This window comes from Chelonia mydas, chromosome 1 (genome assembly GCF_015237465.2).
Source record: "Chelonia mydas isolate rCheMyd1 chromosome 1, rCheMyd1.pri.v2, whole genome shotgun sequence".
Lineage (NCBI taxonomy): Eukaryota > Metazoa > Chordata > Testudines > Cheloniidae > Chelonia > Chelonia mydas.
In genome coordinates, this window is record NC_057849.1 from 136,951,557 (window position 1) to 136,971,183 (window position 19,627).

The 19,627-nt window shown below is 41.2% G+C and overlaps 1 protein-coding gene across 19 annotated transcripts in view; it reads right to left on the bottom strand.

The window, feature by feature from the left end:
- The window catches only part of PHKA2 (phosphorylase kinase regulatory subunit alpha 2), a 71,720-nt gene that overhangs the window by 32,186 nt on the left and 19,907 nt on the right, over positions 1-19,627 (bottom strand). For all 19 annotated transcript variants that reach the window (XR_006287861.1, XR_006287862.1, XM_043537943.1 and 16 more), the window contains exons 11-21: positions 19,241-19,363; positions 16,784-16,879; positions 15,096-15,203; positions 13,873-13,951; positions 12,090-12,224; positions 7,612-7,721; positions 6,419-6,563; positions 5,687-5,765; positions 4,523-4,692; positions 3,704-3,877; positions 892-980 (exon numbers count right to left, since the gene is read on the bottom strand). Coding sequence is in view for 17 of the 19 variants with exons in the window: in XM_043537943.1 (XP_043393878.1) it covers positions 892-980; positions 3,704-3,877; positions 4,523-4,692; positions 5,687-5,765; positions 6,419-6,563; positions 7,612-7,721; positions 12,090-12,224; positions 13,873-13,951; positions 15,096-15,203; positions 16,784-16,879; positions 19,241-19,363 (1,308 nt within the window). In the remaining 2 variants the exon portion in view is untranslated. The remainder of the gene's footprint in view (positions 1-891; positions 981-3,703; positions 3,878-4,522; positions 4,693-5,686; positions 5,766-6,418; positions 6,564-7,611; positions 7,722-12,089; positions 12,225-13,872; positions 13,952-15,095; positions 15,204-16,783; positions 16,880-19,240; positions 19,364-19,627) is intronic.

Below are 19,627 nucleotides of genomic sequence, written 5' to 3' on the forward strand. Positions count from 1 at the left end.
AAAAACAAAAAAACACCAACAAAAGTATGAAAGAATAAGTAGATGGAACACTAACTCATTAGCTCTGGCTACTCACTGGAGAAGACATAATAATGCAAAGTAATGCAATTCCTTAACTGAAATTTAGATACACCATGCAGTTTGCATCAAGCTACAGTGAAGATGGTGATTAATCCCAGAAAATATAGCAGCTAGTATGGAACATTCCCTCTATGGTCACAAATATTTTTGGTCCACTGAGTCAGCAGAGATATTATAATGCGAGAAAGATTTTTGGCCAAAGAAGTGATTCTGTTTAATAAACTGTCGGGCGTTGCATGACTAATGTGCTCAGGACCATATCCTTTTTTCATGTGCATAAGCTAATAGTGGCCTTTGAATAGAGAAATCCTGCCAGTGGTGGAATCCCATCCTTTCGGGATATGTAACATTTTGCAGCTGACAGTGCACACTTATGACTGCAGTAGCCTCTGTTGGAGCTATATCTCCATCCTGGTGGCGTTTGGCTGGTAAAACCACATAGCCACCAGCCATGCACTGTCCTTTCACAAATCCTCCTCCTCACACACTGCTGTGAATTGAACTCCTTGGAGAACAGCTCAATGGTGGATGGGGAGTGCAGACTGCACTAAGTTCCCAGTATGCTGTCCCTCCATTGCTCTGGTCTCGCGGCCTATCATCCCTACATGGCTATGAAGAGGGTGGGGCAGGATTTGCCTCTAAAAGATAAGTACAAGTTATTTTACAGTGTTTTGCTAATGTTAAAGGAAGCATTTCATTCAATAACATACAATTAACTATAATTTCCAAACAAAAACCCCTTTAATGGCCAAAAATTCATTCCAAATACAATCTTCCAGGACTTGCTGTATAACCATTCCACTAGCTCACCTTCACTTCAAGAGGATGTGGAGAATCAACGAGATTCAGAGATTTCCGGTGAGTGTTCAAAACTTTAGTTGGCAGAGACATAGAAACACCTGAAAAGCAAAACAATCTAAAATAACATGCAAAGGAAACGCAACATTGGGTAAAAGAATAATACTGAGTAAAAATGTTAGAAACACCTCTAGCAATCAGAATGCAAGAGCCATGCTGTCTGGGACATGGTACTTATATACCAAGCTTCACTCTCAGGTTTTTATCTTATCTCCTTAAATAGAGACTGATCCAATGTGATTTATCATATAGTAGAGCCCAAAGGCTGAAGCAAAGTCGGTGCCCCATTGTGCTAGATTCTTTACCAACACCGAGTAAAAGACAGTCTATGTGCCAAAAATCTTACAGTCTAATGATGCAATCTAGCACAACACTTAAGTGTCTGATAAACCTTAAGAACAAGAATAGTCCAACTAAGGCAAGAAACACAACTCATATGCTTAAAGTTAAGGATGTGCTTTCCTTGATTGGGACCTAAAATGACAAAAGACAGGTGAAAACAAAGAGAGTGGGATAACAGAAGCAAAGTGATTGGACAAACACCTGGTTAATTTCACATTGTTTTTATTATAGCCCCAGGACAGGCTATTTGTGAAGGATGGGGGATAAGGATAACAGGTTTGTACAATATTAATATATATTATTTATATAGGGCCTGATCCAAGATCCAGTGGAGTCTTTCCATTAATTTCAACGGATACTGGATTTCCATATATGTTACACGTCTATTTACAGATGCGTTTAGCTGGTAAATTATCTAATAGCCCTTCAATCTATCCATTATTGTTTATAATCCAGTCCTTTTTTCTATTTATTCTTGTAATTCTGGAGTTTATGTAGATCAACTGGCAATTTCTAGTGTTAAAGATGTTTCATTTCCCAATGTCCTTACTAAAAACAAAAGTGTTCAGTCCATTTTAAAATATCACAAACGTAAAAAACCACAATACATCCAATCACATTGTGGTATCCCACTTCCCATGTCTTTATCTGTTTTTTGTAACTGGAGTTCCACTCAAAAACAACACCTGCAAATATGAGTACAAAATAAATCGGTCTAGTTGCAACAGATTTCATATTGTCATTTGGATTAAATGTTTAAGTTCTGTGGCATGTTAATTGCAGTTACCATGAAATGACATAGGACTGTGGGAGTAAGTCAGTGGGACTGCTATGGGTACCCACATGGCCCCACAGCATGCCAACATTTTTATGGCTGACTTAGAACAACGCTTCCTCAGCTCTTGTCCCCTAATGCCCCTACTCTACTTGCGCTACATTGATGACATCTTCATCATCTGGGCCAATGGAAAAGAAGCCCTTGAGGAATTCCACCATGATTTCAACAATTTCCATCCCACCATCATCCTCAGCCTGGACCAGTCCACACAAGAGATCCACTTCCTGGACACTACAGTGCAAATAAGTGATGGTCACATAAACACCACCCTATACCAGGAACCTACTGACCTACATGCCTCCAGCTTCCATCCAGGATACATCACATGATCCATTGTCTACAGCCAAGCCCTAAGATACAACCACATTTGCTCCAATCCCTCAGACAGAGACAAACACCTATAAGATCTTTATCAAGCATTCTTAAAACTACAATACCCACCTGGGGAAGCGAGGTAACAGATTGACAGAGGGAGATGGGTACCCAGAAATCACCTACTACGGGACAGGCCCAACAAGGAAAATAACAGAACACCACTGGCCATCACGTACAGCCCCCAGCTAAAACCTCTCCAGCACATTTTCAACGATCTACAACCTATCCTGGAAAATGATCCCTCACTCTCCCAGACCTTGGGAGGCAGGCCAGTCCTCGCTTACAGACAGCCCCCCAACCTGAAGCAAGTACTCACCAGCAACTACACACCACTCCACAGAAACACTAACCCAGGAACCAATCCCTGTAGCAAACCTTGTTGCTTACTCTGTCCCCATATCTACTCTAGCGACACCATCAGAGGCTCATTCACCTGCACGTCTACTAACGTTATATATATGCCATCATGTGCCAGCAAAGCCCCTCTGCCACGTACATTGGCCAAACCAGACAGTCCCTACGTAAAACAATAAATGGACACAAATCGGACATCAGGAATGGTAACATACAAAAGCCAGTAGGAGAACACTTCAATCTTCCTGGACATTCTGTAACAGATTTAAAAGTAGCTATACTTGAATAAAAAAGCTTCAGAAACAGACTTCAAAGAGAAACAGCAGAACTAAAATTCATTTGCAAATTTACCACCATTAATTTGGGCTTGAATAGGGACTGGGAGTGGCTGACTCATTACAAAAGCAGCTTTGCCTCTCCTGGAATTGACCCCTCCTCATCTCTTATTGGGAGCAGACTACATCCATCCTGATCGAATTGGCCCTGTCAACACTGGTTCTCCACTTGTCAGGTAACTCCCTTCTCATCATGTGTCAGTATATTTACACCTGCATCTGTAATATTTATCCATGCATCTGAAGAAGTGAGGTTTTTACCCATGAAAGCTTATGTCCAAATACATGTTAGTCTTTAAGGTGCCACCGGACTCCTTGTTGTTTTTGTGGATACAGACTAACACGGTTACCCCCTGATACTTGTGGGAATAATGAAGCAATCACACTGAAAACAGAGTAACACACTACTTTGTTACTTTCTAGCAACTGCAATTTACTTGTGTCATCAATCATCAAATTCTGTTATTTACATTTATCATATTTATCATCCAGTAAGAATTAAAAATCAGAGAAAACATACATGGAACATCCAAACCCTTTGCCTTGGCCATTATTAACAGTATCTCTCGCATGGAGTGAACAGCACTGAACACATGAGGTTGATTAGCATTCTTTGAAGTTGGAGGCAGGTAGCACTTAAGCGCTGTGCTTTGCAGCATATCGTTTATATACTGGTCCAGCTCATCTTGGCTTTCTGGAGAGAGAGACAGATAGAAAAGGCTTATTCAAAGAAGTGACTGGAAATATTTACATGTGCTTCCTTTTAGAGGCACAATTATCTTTTTTCCACTGAAAAATAACAGAAAGGCAAAAAAGACGAGAGACTACATAGCGAAGGGACACTTTCAACTGGATTTTTTTTTTAATTGAACTTGGAAAAAAAAATCCTGTGTTTCTAATAGGTTTCTCCTTTTAAGTAGTATTTCCTGGATTTTTTCCTTAAAAGCAAAAACAAAACAAAACAAAAGCAGGGGAGGTGGTTCTCCAGCTCATGTTTAGAAGGGTCTTTTGGCTGGGCCATAGAGCAACGCTACGACACATGTTCATGCACATACCTAAGTTCACTGTCAGTTTTGCTGCTGCTATTACTGGTAAACACCCTCTTATGAGGGCTGGGGAAGAACTTGCACATGAACTTCCCTCCCAAAGAAATACATGAGTATTGTCACTGTACTAGTGCCGGAGACACAGAGCAACTGACCATCAACTGTCAAATACACATAAAGTCAACAGTGAAAATAAAGATCTTTTTTCTCTCCTCTAAATTAGGTATTATAGTAAACTTAGGAGTTAATTATAACAACAGGACACACAATACTTCCAAGTTAAAGATTGTTACCTTTGTCACAGAAATCATCTGGATAGCCTTCTAATTCATATCCACTTTCAGGACTATCACAGCCATCATTAGAATCATCAAATAGCTTTCCGTCACAGTCTGGATCTAGGAAGCTCAGATGTGTGTAGAACGAGGTGGTAAGAAAATCTGACAGTTTGCCTAGCTTTACCCTGCAAACATGAAAGCATGTAAGAAAGAATTAACATCTTTATATTGGATTTTGCTTCGTTAGACAACACTGGAAACCCCTTCAAAATCCAACCAGGTCCACTGTCGCATCCACATTTGGTAATTAGGCAATAATTGGTACCAGGAAAGAAACAAAACAATAAATGTGCCCAGTAAATAATCACAGATCTGGTGGATGCTGTTGTAGCTATTATTATTTATTTGTATTATACTAGTTCCTAGAGGCCCAAATAAGGTCACAGCCCCATTGTGCAAGGAGCTGTACCTACATATAGTAAGAGAGAGAATTTTATCTTTTTGGAGCAGGAACTAATTCCCATAGAATGCTACTTGTTTAATGGAAAAGGATTCAGCACCACTGAGACCATGGGTTCAGCCTCCTCTGACAAAAATTAAAAGACGCAGGTAGGATGTAAAGCTGATTTAAGGCTCAGAGAGATGCCAATAGTTGGAAGTTTAGTAGAAAACTAGTGTGGAAATAGTAAACAAATAAGCATCATATAACATTATTTTTATTTATAACCTAATGGGAAGGGGGGGGGAGAAGTGTACACACATATTCATACATACACCTATATAATGCACCTTTAATTTCAAAAATGTGATAAGTATTTTAATGAAGATAATTGTTTTTTATACCATGTTTCTGAAAACCCACAAATCCCCAACATCCAATATTGATGCTTAATTAAGATTTAATTTCAAGCCTTCTCAAAAGAACAATCTGTTAATAAAAATGATGGATGTTAGATCTGTAGGCCTGAGTTCTGCTAAGAACTTTACATTGCTGTTATTTGTAGATCCAAATAGTGACTAATTCCCATGTAACAATTCAGATTGAAATTCACCCCTATGGAAAGGGCTAGCACAAGGCCTATCAACCACTCAGATCTTCAAAATGGGGGGGGGGGAGGTGTTAAATGGGACTTACTTCAAAGAAACAGTAGAATAATTGCTTTTGGACAGTGACATTACCTTGCCCCTCCAAAATACCCATCCTCTAATTTTCTTATGGTTGCAAGCACTACTGGATCAATGTCAGAGCCATCATCAACTAGAAAGAAACATGAAAGTTTTATTTAGTTTGGGAACAAATGCCTATTTAATATTTTAAATCACTTGACCATTTTAACATGATCAGTTTTCTTGTAAGTAACCAAAACAGTTTTGATTTTAAAATGGATATCGAGTCACTGATTAGGATCCCAATTGTGTTTACACAGCTGTGTGTGACTGAGTCCTTAGCTTATGTGGGGACTAGTTTTAGTGTTTAGGAACATTTTATTAAAGGGTAAATATGGCCAGCAAGTAGACTGACTAGCTGTCCTCTTCAATGAAAACTAGGCATAGGTTCAAGACACAGGCCACATAAAGGCAGCACACCACTCTAACTTATTCAAAAGCATTGATAACAAGTTTCAAATAGAATTTCTATTAAGTGTTCCTTAGACAGAAACAGGACAGGTACAGTGGGGAGACGCAAGGATAGAGAGGAGGGGTAAAAAACCCTTATAATTCCTTATAAATCATCATGTCGCCATTCAAATATGGCACAAGCCTGAAGAAGTCAAACCTGTGTTCTTAACATTTAAAATTCAGAGAAAATAATGATAGACATGCAATCTTCCTGTTCTCAAATTCACCCTCCTACTCCTCCACAATAATCATCTATGCCTGGGATAGTCTCAGAGACAAAATCAAATTTACTGAGCATGGTGTGGGTGATGGGAAAAGTGAGGGTTGGTCTTCCAGTCATCCTCCAGCAAGAGGTGAGGTAAGCCAGCTCTGTTTTGAGCATCTCCACAATCATCCGATTGTCTAGAGCCAGGTAGAAGTGGTGCTGATCAGTAAACTGGAGAGCAGAAAACATATACGTTAAGTTTTTACCAGTGCTTGTATTCTTTCAGTTTTCTTTTTTCATTTTCATTCCTTAAGTCATTTATAAAAGCCCTACAGACATTGCTAGGCTGAAAAGGAAACAGCTCTAATTAACCTGGCCTTGCATGGTACTACAATGAAAATTTACTAGCCCAAGTATAAAATCTACTTTCCTATCCTTTACCATACAGACTGGTGATAATGAAAGAAATGATATTTCATTTGTCCATGAAAAAGAAATTATGAGTAGAGCACTGCAAATCCACGGTTATCCGCTTTATATCTGCGGATGTGATTATTCACAGACCATTTTTGCAGATCGTGGATGGATGCAGATCCAAATTTTATATCCTCTCAGGACTCTCATTATGAGCTCTGGGGCAAGCACAATTTTCCAGGGATGAATTACAGCAATCTATAATAAGGCTGTACTTAGAAATATGGAATATTTTATTAAATGGACAAAAAGGACCATTTCTTCTAAAATACAGGATTTTTCTTCCAAACATATATTCAGAAGGACTTTTAAGAGAAAACAGAAAGAATAGATTTCCTTTCTGTAGCACTGCTGGCCATGGTGAGGATATAATGCACAGATCAGATTCCATGCTCCTGGAGGTTTATAATTCTTGACATGATAAACTGGAACTACACTTTCAACTGAAGTAATTAGTAGAAAGATTTATTAAGTGATCAGCTCTTCAGATAAACTATTTCTCTCTCTCCCATTCCTTTTTTTTTTTTTTTTTTTTTTTAGCAGCCAGAATTGTGGTGAGGGCAGTGATTTTGTACTATTGATCTAGTGTGCTCTTCACTGGATCATAAGCCTATAGGAGCTGGGCTCTGCTTAGAGACAGAAAGGGCTGTATCGGCATTACTATTTGGCTGGCATCCAACTTCTATAAAAGAGCAAAGCAAAGTACAGCCGCTTTATCAGTCCTGCTGGACCTAGAGTGGAGTCACAAAGAGAATCACTAGATATTAGGTCCATGGAAGTTTTCCTATTAGTTTAACATGCTCACCTGAGGGGTAAAAGTAAATATTTGATTCCGTATCATGTACAGTTTGGATGTTCCAAGCACACCAATATGTCGGTAAGGCCGGCCACTCAGGTTCATGTTCTTGTTTCGGCCTGTAAAAATAAAAAAGATCTAATTTAATATTTTTTTCTTCTTTTCTTCTCCAAGTATCTACAAGTATTTAAATCCTATTACAGTAACTCCTCACTTAACGTTGTAGTTATATTCCTGAAAAATGAGACTTTAAGCGAAACAATGTTAAGTGAATCCAATTTCCCCATAAGAATTAATGTAAATAGAGGGGTCAGGCTCCAGGGAATTTTTTTTTTTTGCCTGACAAAAGACTATATATATATATATATATATATATATATATATATTTCCCAGGGAACGCCTTTCTGCTAAATGATGAACTAGCAATTCGCTGAGCCCTCAAGGGTTAACTCGTTGTTAATGTAGCCTCACACTCTACAAGGCAGCAGGAACGGAGGGAGGGGAGACAGCATGGGAGACAGAGAGACTGTGTGTGTGCGTGTGAGAGATTCGCATTTCCCCTTTAAGTACACTGACCCACTCTTAAGTACACTGCCTTGTTAAGTTAATCAGCAAGCTGAGACCACAGCTGCTGCCAGGAAGCTCCCTTCGTCCTGAGCTCTGTCGTGTGTATCCCTGCTCTATGGAGATGGTGTAAGCGGGGTGCAGGAGCAAGAGGGAGGGGGACACCCTGACATTAGCCCTCTTCCCCCACCCACACAGCAAGTAGGAGGTTCTGGAGAGCAGCTCCAAGGCAGAGGGCAGGAGCAGCACATGGCAGTGGGGGGAGGGACAGCTGAACTGCCGGCAATTGATAGCCTGATGGGTGGCTGCTGCACAGGGAACTTAGGGGAGCAGGGAGCTGATAGGGTGCTGCCGGTCCACCCTGGTTCCAAGCCCCCAACAGCTAGCTGCAATGGGCTGCTCTTCCTGCAAGCAGTGGACAAAGCAGGCGGCTGCCAAACAACATTGTAAGGGAGCACTGCACAACTTTAAACGAGCATGTTCCCTAACTGATCAGCAACAAAACAACGTTAACCAGGACGACTTTAAGTGAGGAGTTACTGTACATAATTTTCTGTTAAATGTGAACATCAAATCTTCAGTCAGGGACACCTGTTATGTACAATAAACACAATTAGAGAATATCTCCACCTGCTGTGGTGTTAGCACCAATCTTAAAAGTTTTCTACGCACCCACTATCATAGGATCTGATCCTATAACACCACAATTCTGATTCTTTAGGAGCCTGATTCAAAGGCCCTCTAAAATCAGTGGAAAGTCTCCCATGGACTTCAGTGGGTTTTGGATCAGCCCCTATAAGACCTCAGGGCTAGATCTGCAAAAGTACTCAGCAACCAGCAGCTCCCACTGAATACATGACCTGAACTCTGAAATCTGGCTCTCAATAGATTACCGCACTTGCCATATTTCACTGTAAAGCATCTGAAGCGCTAGAATTTTTTTTAAAAAGGTGATGGATCCATGAGAAGATAAGAATGTTATAGCACATGCAAATGTGACACTGATGTTCTTGGTTTCAACTATGTTTTCCTTTTTCAAATTATTTCTGCGTAACAATTCTTTGCACTAAAGAGTCTGTATTTACAAAAAACAACAAAGAAATCAGTCACATTCCAATGAGGAAGATATACAGATGTACACATGGAGGAGAAGATGCTTCAATTTCTTTTAAAATCTGAACAAAAAGGAACACAAGCCCTAAAAAGAGTATGACAAAGACAGAGATCGAACAAGAATTCAGCTCATCCAGTAAAGCTATGAAGCTCTAGCTGGCATTCCAAGCTGATGCTGGCTAGCCAAATGTTCACAGGGGTAAAATGCCACATAGATTTTTACAGGAAAACAACAAAAGATATTCATAAACAAACACTGATTTGTCAGCAAGTCAAATAAATCCATCTACAGTGAATGACAGGCAGCACTCCAAACGAAATGAGGTATGTTCACAAAAAATGGAGAAAACCTCATGCCGTATCAAACATCACAAGTAGCAGGCAATCCCTGTCTTTATTATAACAATTTTAATTCTTCTCCTCTGCATTGAACCACTGAACTGAAGAGACCCCTCCCCCTCACAGCTGTGTCCTCTGCCCTTCCAGTACTGCACATAGCACTTTGTTTTTGGGCTGGGTCAGACACAAATACAACCAAAGCACATCTGTCGTCTTTAGGAAAAAGCAAATCCCAGCTACTCTATGAGCTTGACCCTGCAAGGTTCTCTCTGAAGCCATGAGAGTTGCAAGTGCTCAGTACCTTGCAGGATTAAGCCCTTAAATTCTGCCTCGGGAAAAGATACTGTTTCTACTGTATGCAGCAGATTACATTGCCCACACAGAGGAGGACTCCACCCACTTCAATCATTCTACAGAAGCCTTATGTCACCTAAAAAGTTTTCCAGTTTCAACAGATCTACCTGCTAGACAATTAAATACATTCTTGAGAAGGAAATAAAAATTATTAAATCCACTGGGCCAGATTCACTTCAGGAGTCCAACTCGTGCAAGCATCTGGGTGTGAGGCCCCTAGCAGCAGAAAGACCACCAGAGTGGGGAGCAGTGACACAAGCCACCCACAACTGCTACCTAGCATCTGAGCGCCAGCTCAGCCCTATAGACCCACCCCACCCTCCAGCTGGAATGAATCCCTATTCTGGCACAGTGGTCCCATGACTGCAGAGGGATACACATGGCCACTCTTCCCTTCATCTGGCCCACCATGTGCAGTGACATCAGAGAGGGTATTATTCTTCATTCTAGCCAAGGGACCAAGCTGAAGTCCCTTTTGTATCTTTAAACTCTTTGGACTCTGCAGCAGGCAAACATAACCCCCATGCGTTTTCCAAACCGCCCCCATGATGGGAGGGATCGCCACTGCAGAATGAACCAGCAGGTTCTGAACTCAGATCTTCAAATCCTCGGGAGGGGAGGGAGCTGGAAGGAGGGATCACCAGGAGGCCAGAACCATCTTCACAGAGCTCTCAACATGCAGCTCTCAGATAACCTGGCTCCACTAGAGGGGATCCTCAACTGTCACGTACCCCTGGTCTAAGGGCTCCCATGAAAGGGGTTTCTGGAGAGCAAAGTGGACCTTCAGCTGTATTACATTTTTCATTTTGGCTTTCCCAAAGATCATGGGGTTGGAGTGATGCATGTCTCATTAAACCCATTACAGACTTGACCTTCCCTTCCCTGCAGACCCCATCCCCAGAGTGAGCTCTCTACAAGTCAGGAAGGAGCCGATGGTGCCAAAATAGTATGTGATTCCCCTTCCGCTGAGCAGGGGGTAGATCACATCACGGAGGGAGAATAATCTACAATTGCTGACAAAGCAGTCATTGTTAAAACAACAACAACAACACAACGCTTCAAGTTAGCCTACTCAACTGCCTGCAGATAGAGATGAGAATTAATTTTATCCCTCCCTGCCTTTTTTTTGCCTCCTAAGCAGTGTGGGTGATTTCTTCATGTAAAATATATACTTTACAAGGTTTATTTAAATCTCTGCTCAAGGCCCAACATCTTGAGATGAGCATCTGAATTGTGGGCTGTTTATCTGGGCCACTGAACAACACCTGAGGTTTCCTCACAAACTACCTATAAGCCGGATTCCCAATGGGAATACCGAAAGAGTGGCATTGAATACTGCCCACTGTGAATTTCCCTGCCAGTGATGGAGAGGATTTGCCATTCATGATCCACTCTCATACAGGACTTAACATTGAAGAATAATGTCCATGATGATACCAAGCAAATCTGTGAGCGGTTTGAATCAGGTGAAATATGTGTTTGTGTGTATGTATTACGCTTTACAAAGCCCCCAATCTCCTCTGGAAGGGAGTGTCAAAGGAGCCCAAGGTTGAAGTTCAAGGGGATTTAGATGCATAACTTCAGGCTCTTTCCAAAAACCCAGCCTGTGTCTAGAATTAGCCTCTGCAGAGAACCACCTTCTGACAATCTGTGAAACTCCACTGGAACAGAGCATACAGAAACTACTACACTGGCCGCCAGCTCACAAAGCGAACATATTCTTCTAATAGATCCCTTACCTGAAGAATCAATTCATATTAGTATATTCATTACTAGTTTTTACTTTACTTTACATATTGCATGCATATGGTGTATATTTCACCACCACATGCACGCAACAAATAAAAAGTTAAAATGATTCTGGAAGCAAACAAATAAAAAGAAACGAGGAGTCCAGTGCCTGAAGAAGTGGGGTTTTTTACCCACAAAAGCTTATGCCCAAATAAATCTGTTAGTCTTTAAGGTGCCACAGGACTCTTTGTTCTTTTTGTGGATACAGACTAACACAGCTACCCCCTGATAAATAAAAAGAAAGAAATGGGGGCAGGGGAAGTGGAAAAGAAAAATAAATTAGGTTTCACAACCACCACCATACACGTCTAAATTCCAGCACCTACCAAGCTTGGCATAAAGGTGACTCAGGATACGTGCCGGCTGCACTCGGATTGGATAGATGTCTGCAATGCTCTGAACACTGATTCCATGGTGTCTCAAGAGTTCCTTAATTTCATTTGATTCTGCCAAGACAGTTACTGTAGAACAGAAAAGAATAGCTGAATTATTTTAACCAGAATCATTCTCCTTTATTCTGACATCACCCATCATAGCTATTTACCCACAATGTGGGTGTCTAAAAATGCTGAAGGCCTGAGTCTTTCTTGATTTGCCAACCCCAGTTATACCACTGGGGGTGCAAGAATGTGCAGAACAGCATTTGGCACTTTATTTCCCCAGATTTCTCAGCTTCCCTCCTCCCCAGAAGATGTCACTGTAAGACACTGTAGTAAGCCAATTTATCTGTGTCAGTGAGATACAGAGGCTATGAACGCTATTTATTATTTCTATAGATCAGAGCCCTGTTGTGATAGGTGCTGTACAATTACAGAGGAAGACCCTAACCCAAGGAATTTACAATCTAAGGCCCTGATCTTGCAAAATGCTCTGCATGGGGTTTTGCCAATATGTGTCAGTTTGCTGGGTCGGGATCTAACAATCTAGCACAGACTTGCTAGTTAATACTATTGCATTCATGAATATTGACAAAAAGTGAATTTTAAATTTGCAACCATGAATATCTGTACTGGAAGTGAACACTATAAAATTTCCTCTAAAGAAACAGAAACAGTCCCAGAAGGAGATACCATCACCAGTAAGAGAACACTCCTCCCCTAAGGTGCCAGTTTGGATGTGCATGCAGGATCTGTGCAACAATCCCATAGATAGTTCTGGGGGACAGCTACAGCTGTAAACCACAGGCTCTGTGGTATTTGCCGAGATAAACTGGACAGATGGCAGCTAGTGTCACAAGTGGCTGGGAGGAAGGAGGGTTGAAGGCTGCTCCTGACAATCCAGGCTCCTGACTGCTTCTCAAGGGCTGCACAGATGGGCAGTGGAAGAGCTTTTATCCCTTGATCATCATCACACTGCTGCCAGGTATCTGCTACATTCTCCTAATTTCACCTTTCTGGCTGCCAGTCCCACTGAGGAAAGGAGCAGGTTCCTGGCAGTGGTACTGGGGATGCTCAGGAGATAAAGTCTCTGTCCCTGCCTCTCTTGGACATACTTAAGCAGCAGCCTGCCTGCCTTCTACTAGCTAGTTCATCCACAACCTCCAATAAGTGACTGGGTTCGGGGATTCCCCCATTAGGAAGTCATTAGGATGGTCCTGAGCTCTCCTGCCCCCACCACACTTGGTTCCTTGGGGGAAACGCACAGAGCTTCAGAGTGACTGGCACGCTGTCTTCTCAGCTTCCTGTCAGATCTGCCCTCGTCATCATCCCAGAGCATGCCCAGACCTGCCTTTTCCCCAGGAAGTGGATGCAGGGGCTGGGAATCTGGCAAATTCAATCTTAAATTGTTAACGAAAGAGCTTTAAAAACAGTAATAAATTGCAGTAAGCGCCTCCACATGAAAAAAGCAAGCATGATAAAAAAACCCACTCTCTCAGTTTCTCTGACTCAGATATCATTCACCAGAGTATCCACATGCCATGCACTGATTAAGAAACATTGAGTATGCCCAGCAGTGTAGCACTGAATAGTGACCTGCCCCTCCTCCTTCACTTCATTAGTCGGAGCTTTTTTATTTATTTATTTTTAATTCTGCCTTTCTTTCTTGAGGGGGTATAACCACCTTTAGCCCATTTTTTTGCCACAATGAATCAAAAATGAAATCACTCACTTTGCACCACCACATCAGGTTTAAAAGCAGTTGAAAATCTCCTATTTAAGGGATCAATTTCTCCAGGAGCTAGAAACCCCTGTGATAAAACAGGAAAAAAAAAAAAGAACCCAAGTAAGATGTCTTTAACATCCAGTCCAGTTATAGGGGATCCTCATGCTAATCGTCAAACTTCCACAAATGTAATGTAAAACATCTCTGTCCCCTATTTTACTCTGCAGTATTTTCAGTAAAAACTTTAATTCTAATTTTAAAAAAAATACTGCAGGAAAGGTGTTTATTGTCAGGACTGAAGTCAATTCATGTGCCCATCTTTCACATGATAGAGTGGGAGCACCTGCACATTATTTGGTTGCTTCTGTCATTTTTTGACACCAGAAAGTTAACCCTTTACTGAGTCAGTCATTATTGGGCTCAGTCAAGGACTGATACGGCGTGAATCTCAGAAGACTGGAGGTTCAGTACAGTTTGGATAAGCACTTGAAATGCCTATGTAAACCTATGGAAGGATCTCTCCTGCCTCACGCACTCCAGAGTAGTGTCTAGCTCCTTCCTTGTAACCAACCCCTTTCCTATGATCCCTCTCAAGCTCTTGACTTTCCTCATATCTCTAAGTGGCAGAGCCCAGCAACAGCTGAGGCCAGTCCGCAGTCCGCTGCTGCCTGGCCCTTTCCACTTTCACAGCAGTCTGGGAGCCTGCCCATTAGTCTAAGCCCAGAATGCCTTGCAATGTTCTCTGCCAAGGAAAACAAGAGTGTACAATGTGTGTAGTTCACAAGAGGCATGCATAAATGGAGACTACACAATGGTTTAACCGACATACTCTTTGTATCCACTGGAGAAACCCAGATAACAAATCTCTTGCTCCACAAGTTGAAAATTTCCTTACAATGATGAAATTTCATGTAGCATATAAAAACAAGATATGCTTGGGTTTTCAAAGATACCCTTTTGCTTCGCTCTAATAAAACGTAAGGTAAGATATGGACTGAAATGAAGTTAGCTGTAGGTCAAAGCGAACAAACACTTTGAAAGTAATTTAAGTTGGATAGAGAAACTGACAGAAACACCACTTCTACCGACTCACAGATATGATTCTGCCACAAAATATACTGCATCCAGTTGACACTGAATGAGAGCAGGCTGGACTAGGCAGTACTCAGAATTCAGTGCACCTCAAGATGAACTGAACCATTAACTCGCTGGTTTTACAGATAAATTACCTCTGCTAATAGGGAACTGAGGATGTATAAAGACTGGCCCCACAGATGAGGCAACTTTCCACCTGGGACACGATCCACTGAGTGAGGATTTTCATACTCCTCATCCACCTGCCAACAAACATAAGCAAGAGATGAGCCCTACCTGGTTATAAGAGATATTACAAATCATATGTTTCAAAATACTTTGTGCTGTTGAGGATCTGGACCTTTCAGATTTTTAACTTGCCATCATTAGTGATGATGCATTGGTCCCTCCCACCCTGCTTCCATCTCTTAGATTGCACACTGACCTTTGTACAGTGCCTAACCCAGCAGAGCCCCCAGGCTGACCAGGACTTTCTGGCATGAATAAAACGTGGAAGTGTAAATGATTATATTATATTCCTCTCACTCCTATTGTTTCCTTCCCCCCGAAGGCTGTGAATCAATTTTGGGTCTCCTTTCTGATCCCCTGCCAGGTAACCCTTGTATACTATTGATGCAGGCCCACCTTATCTTCCTGGAATGAAAGCTGCACATGCATCCTCAAAGTACATACTATCCTACCATTACTGTGTTTGTAAGATGGTTCACAAGGAAAGAAATGGGGAATTCTGTTAATAAAAAAAGCCATTAATTTATTTGCACAGTAATATAATGATGACCTGATGAAAGAGAGAAAGAGAGGGAAGGGGGAAATACTAGAGAATTTTATTATACAAGAGGCTTTGTAAGATGTGATCTGACACAAAAGAGGTTAGGCAAAGCCCACCCTACTTACTTTTTGAAATCCCTACCAGATTTACACTGTTTCCAACTGAAGGCCACAAGAGAGGTTCGGTGCTGTGCTTGCACATAGCAGGCAAGGAGGTACATCTACACTCTTATTTAGCATCAGATTTGTAAAGAAGACTGGAGATGTCAACACTCCATCTTTAAATATTCTGGTTTGCACTGGATTTAATGTCCTTAGTCAGTGAGGACTGGTAAATTTTGGAATGGGAGGGAGAGGCTGGCCTAGCAGGAAGGTATTTGAGAGGTTAGTAGCTCAAACTGGCAAAGGCCGCTGGCTGGCTGGCTGGCTTTATTGATCAAGAAGTGGGTCAGGTGGATCCCTAACTTCAAAGATAACAAAATCTGATTTATCTTGGATTTATCTAGGACATTCAGGTTTTGAAAAAACACACAGATGATAAACACAATATAAGAGGCAGGGCAGAGTAACTTTACATCTTCTCAGGGGATCTGTTCTCATTTCAACGTAGACACATTTCTCACCTTTATTCCCTTGCAAAGGCAAAAAAACCAAAACTAAACTAAAAACAACATTGCAAAACAATTGTCCTTGTTTTTTTCTGTAGACAAATTTCTAATCTGGAATTTTTTTGACTAGCTCCAATACGTCCACATGCACTCAGATAAAAACGGACTCCATCATATTTTTGTGCCTCTTTCATAACCGTCATATCAGACACCTAGTCATTTGGAAACATGAAAATTTACCAGAGTCTTATCAATGGGAGCTATGAGATCTTTTTTAATTGAAAAAGTCAAAGCTACTGCACAATCCTTTTAGTTAAGTACAGGAAGTGACAAAGGCATTTCTCATACTGCAAACCTATACTTAACTACAGGAAATGATCATGCTGATACTTATTTTGATATCTGCACTTTGAAAGCTACAAGAGCTGCTGCATTGCCACCAATACCTTGTCTGGAGGGACAGCATACAACTCTGGCATCAGAAGAATTCCATTCTTTTCTCTAATAATTATTCCCTCCAGGGCCTCTCTGTACTCTTGAACCTGGACACAAAAACAAAAAAAAATGGTAGAGAAAGCTCATATTGCCTTAAAAAGAGAGAGAAGCTAATGTTATGCAGCATGAAAAGAATATTAAACAATGCTGAAATCTTAGAACTAGCTAATAAATCTGCTATAATTAATTCTAGGCCTGACTCAAGACAGTGCAGCAGTGAAGAGATCATAATGTGCTGCCAAATGCAAGACCCGGATTCAAATTGTAGACTCAGTTTCTAGATCGGTGAGCAAAAAATCCTTATTTTAAAAATAATAATAGTCCAGCGTTAGCATAAATTCTCAATCCAGGGGAGGGGGGGAGGGAGGCAGGGGGAGAATCACCTACAAGAAAGTCAAGACTTTGCTCCCTTTCTTTACAGCTTATATGGGAACAGGGGTCCTCAAAACTTCTCTCCATTGTAACATGGTTCACAATATGGAAAATCTTGTGGACCACTAAGGAAGAAATTGTATTTTTAGATTCCCTTTCAATAAGCCAATACAAATTGCCATTCTAAAAAGCATGCCACGACCTCTTATCTACAAAGAATAACCATTCTTACTTGTTTTAAATATGCAGGTGGAATGACAAAATGGTTAGGCACTTCTTTCTGATTTTGACCCATCTCTCTCCTGTGTGCCCAAAGCATTCATTTGATTCATTCTCCTCCATTCTTCATTTAGATTCAGGGAATCTATTTTGCCTTTCAGACATCTTCCAATCTCAGCTGTATCAGATTTTGCGAGATTTTATGATCCAAAATGCATTTGATCTGAGATTTTATTCACTAGTTTTGTTGAACTTCCCATTTTAAAATAATTGTGTGTCCCCATTAGGTTGTGGGGAAGAGAGAACAAATGGAGCTTTTTCATTGGTTTATTGACTGGCTTTTTCTTTCAAAAAAAAGTACAACAAAAGAAGTTTACATTGTACAGCTTTTGACTTTCTCAGAATCCTCTGGCGAGATTCATAACTGGAATCTGAATCAGAGTAGAACCCATCTAAAATTCTACAATTTCTGGGGGATAAAAAGACTATAAAAATTAAATAAAAACACAAGTAAAAAATAGCTTTGAAAGTAGGGGAAAGCTTTCTTTAAAGATATTCAAATGAATAGGGCTCTGGTAACACAGGTATTGCCCTACTGGATAAGGCCAGCGATCCATTACTCTAGCGTCTTCCTGCCAAGATCGGCCAACATCAGAAGACACCACAAGAAACCCCATAACGGATAATTACACAATAACCTGCCGGCCGGTTGCTTCTTGACCACAAGAAGTTAGTGGTTGGCTTACGTCCTGAAGCATAAGGGTTTATAACCCTTATAAATTGCTATTCTCTTGGTATTCAAATGTGTCTAGTCCTACTTTGAATCCTATTAAGCTTTTAGCCTCAGTGATATCTTGCAGCAATAAATTCCACAGGTTAATTTTGCATTTCCTCTCAAGAAGCTGTGCTGGTGTTTTTCTATTGTACTATGGCCATCTAGGCGTTTCATAATTCTCTCTCTAGCTATTCTTTCATTCCATTTATGTACAAGGTACTGAAATGAGGCTTGCTGGTCGGTGATTCCCGGCATCACCCCTACTGCCCTTTTTTAATGAGAGTACAACATTTGGCCCCCTTTCAGCCGCCTGTATGCTATGTGATTTTAATCATACTTGTGTTAGTTCCTCAGCCTCTTAATTCTTGAGTTTCTTCAAAACTCTTGCATTGGTACCATCTGGTCTGGGTGACTTGTTGCTATATAGTTTAACAGTTTCCTGCAGCACCTCCTTGAAATGATGATCATTATAAGGCTGTCAACTTTGCACTCCTGGAGAGGGAGTGCTTGAATCATCAATGAAAGATAATTAACCTACTCATTCCATCAGCAGAAGAGAAGCTTTTCAAGGGGGCCAGTCCCAAGGCACAACAGACTGGGTTTGCAGGTGCCATGCACAGCACTGGGGGGGAATGGTCAGGCTGCTGGGAGCTCACTCTGACAGGGAAGGGGGGGTATCAGGTGTGGATGGTGAATCCATGCTATGCAGATCCACTTGACATTGCCCCTGGAAACTAGCTCCACAGGTTTTTGTGACCCTGAGAAAGCACAGAATGGCTCCATTGCCGCCTCACTGCCCATGGTGGGGGGAGAAGAGTCCTTCCTCTGGCCTCCCGCAGCGCCTCCCAGTCCATCTCGTCAGGCACTGTGGAAGGCATTTCCCTAAAACAGCCAACACTGGGATCTAGTTGGGAAAGTAGTCCAGGGGGATTTATTCAGAAACGAGGGAAAATAACGGACAGTGCAAACAAGCAGAGTAACAGCCATACTGCTGACTGCTTTTCCATTCCAGCCTAACTCAAGCAGTTTGCTCCTTCCTTACCTGAATTTTGTCCCCATTGAACACTCCATCAATTAGGAAGTAGGTCCAGAATACTGGCCACTCACACTCTATATTCTCGAACAGTTTGAGCTCAGCAGGATCATAGTGTAACCTGTTTGGATCCTAAAAATCAAATCATATTCATTTAATATTCTATATATGATATGAACAGATGTGTGTCACACATAAACCCTCTAAAGCCAAAGGAAATACCGGATAATGCCACACACCTACATTTATCACCTTTTCTTCTCACATATATGTACCCACACGTACTCAACCAAACCTCTATGCAATCCCAGAAACCTACATCTTATCAAGATCACCTTTGCTCTGCCCACTGTTTGATGACTGTGTGCATGTGGAATTAATCTTTATTCCCTGTTC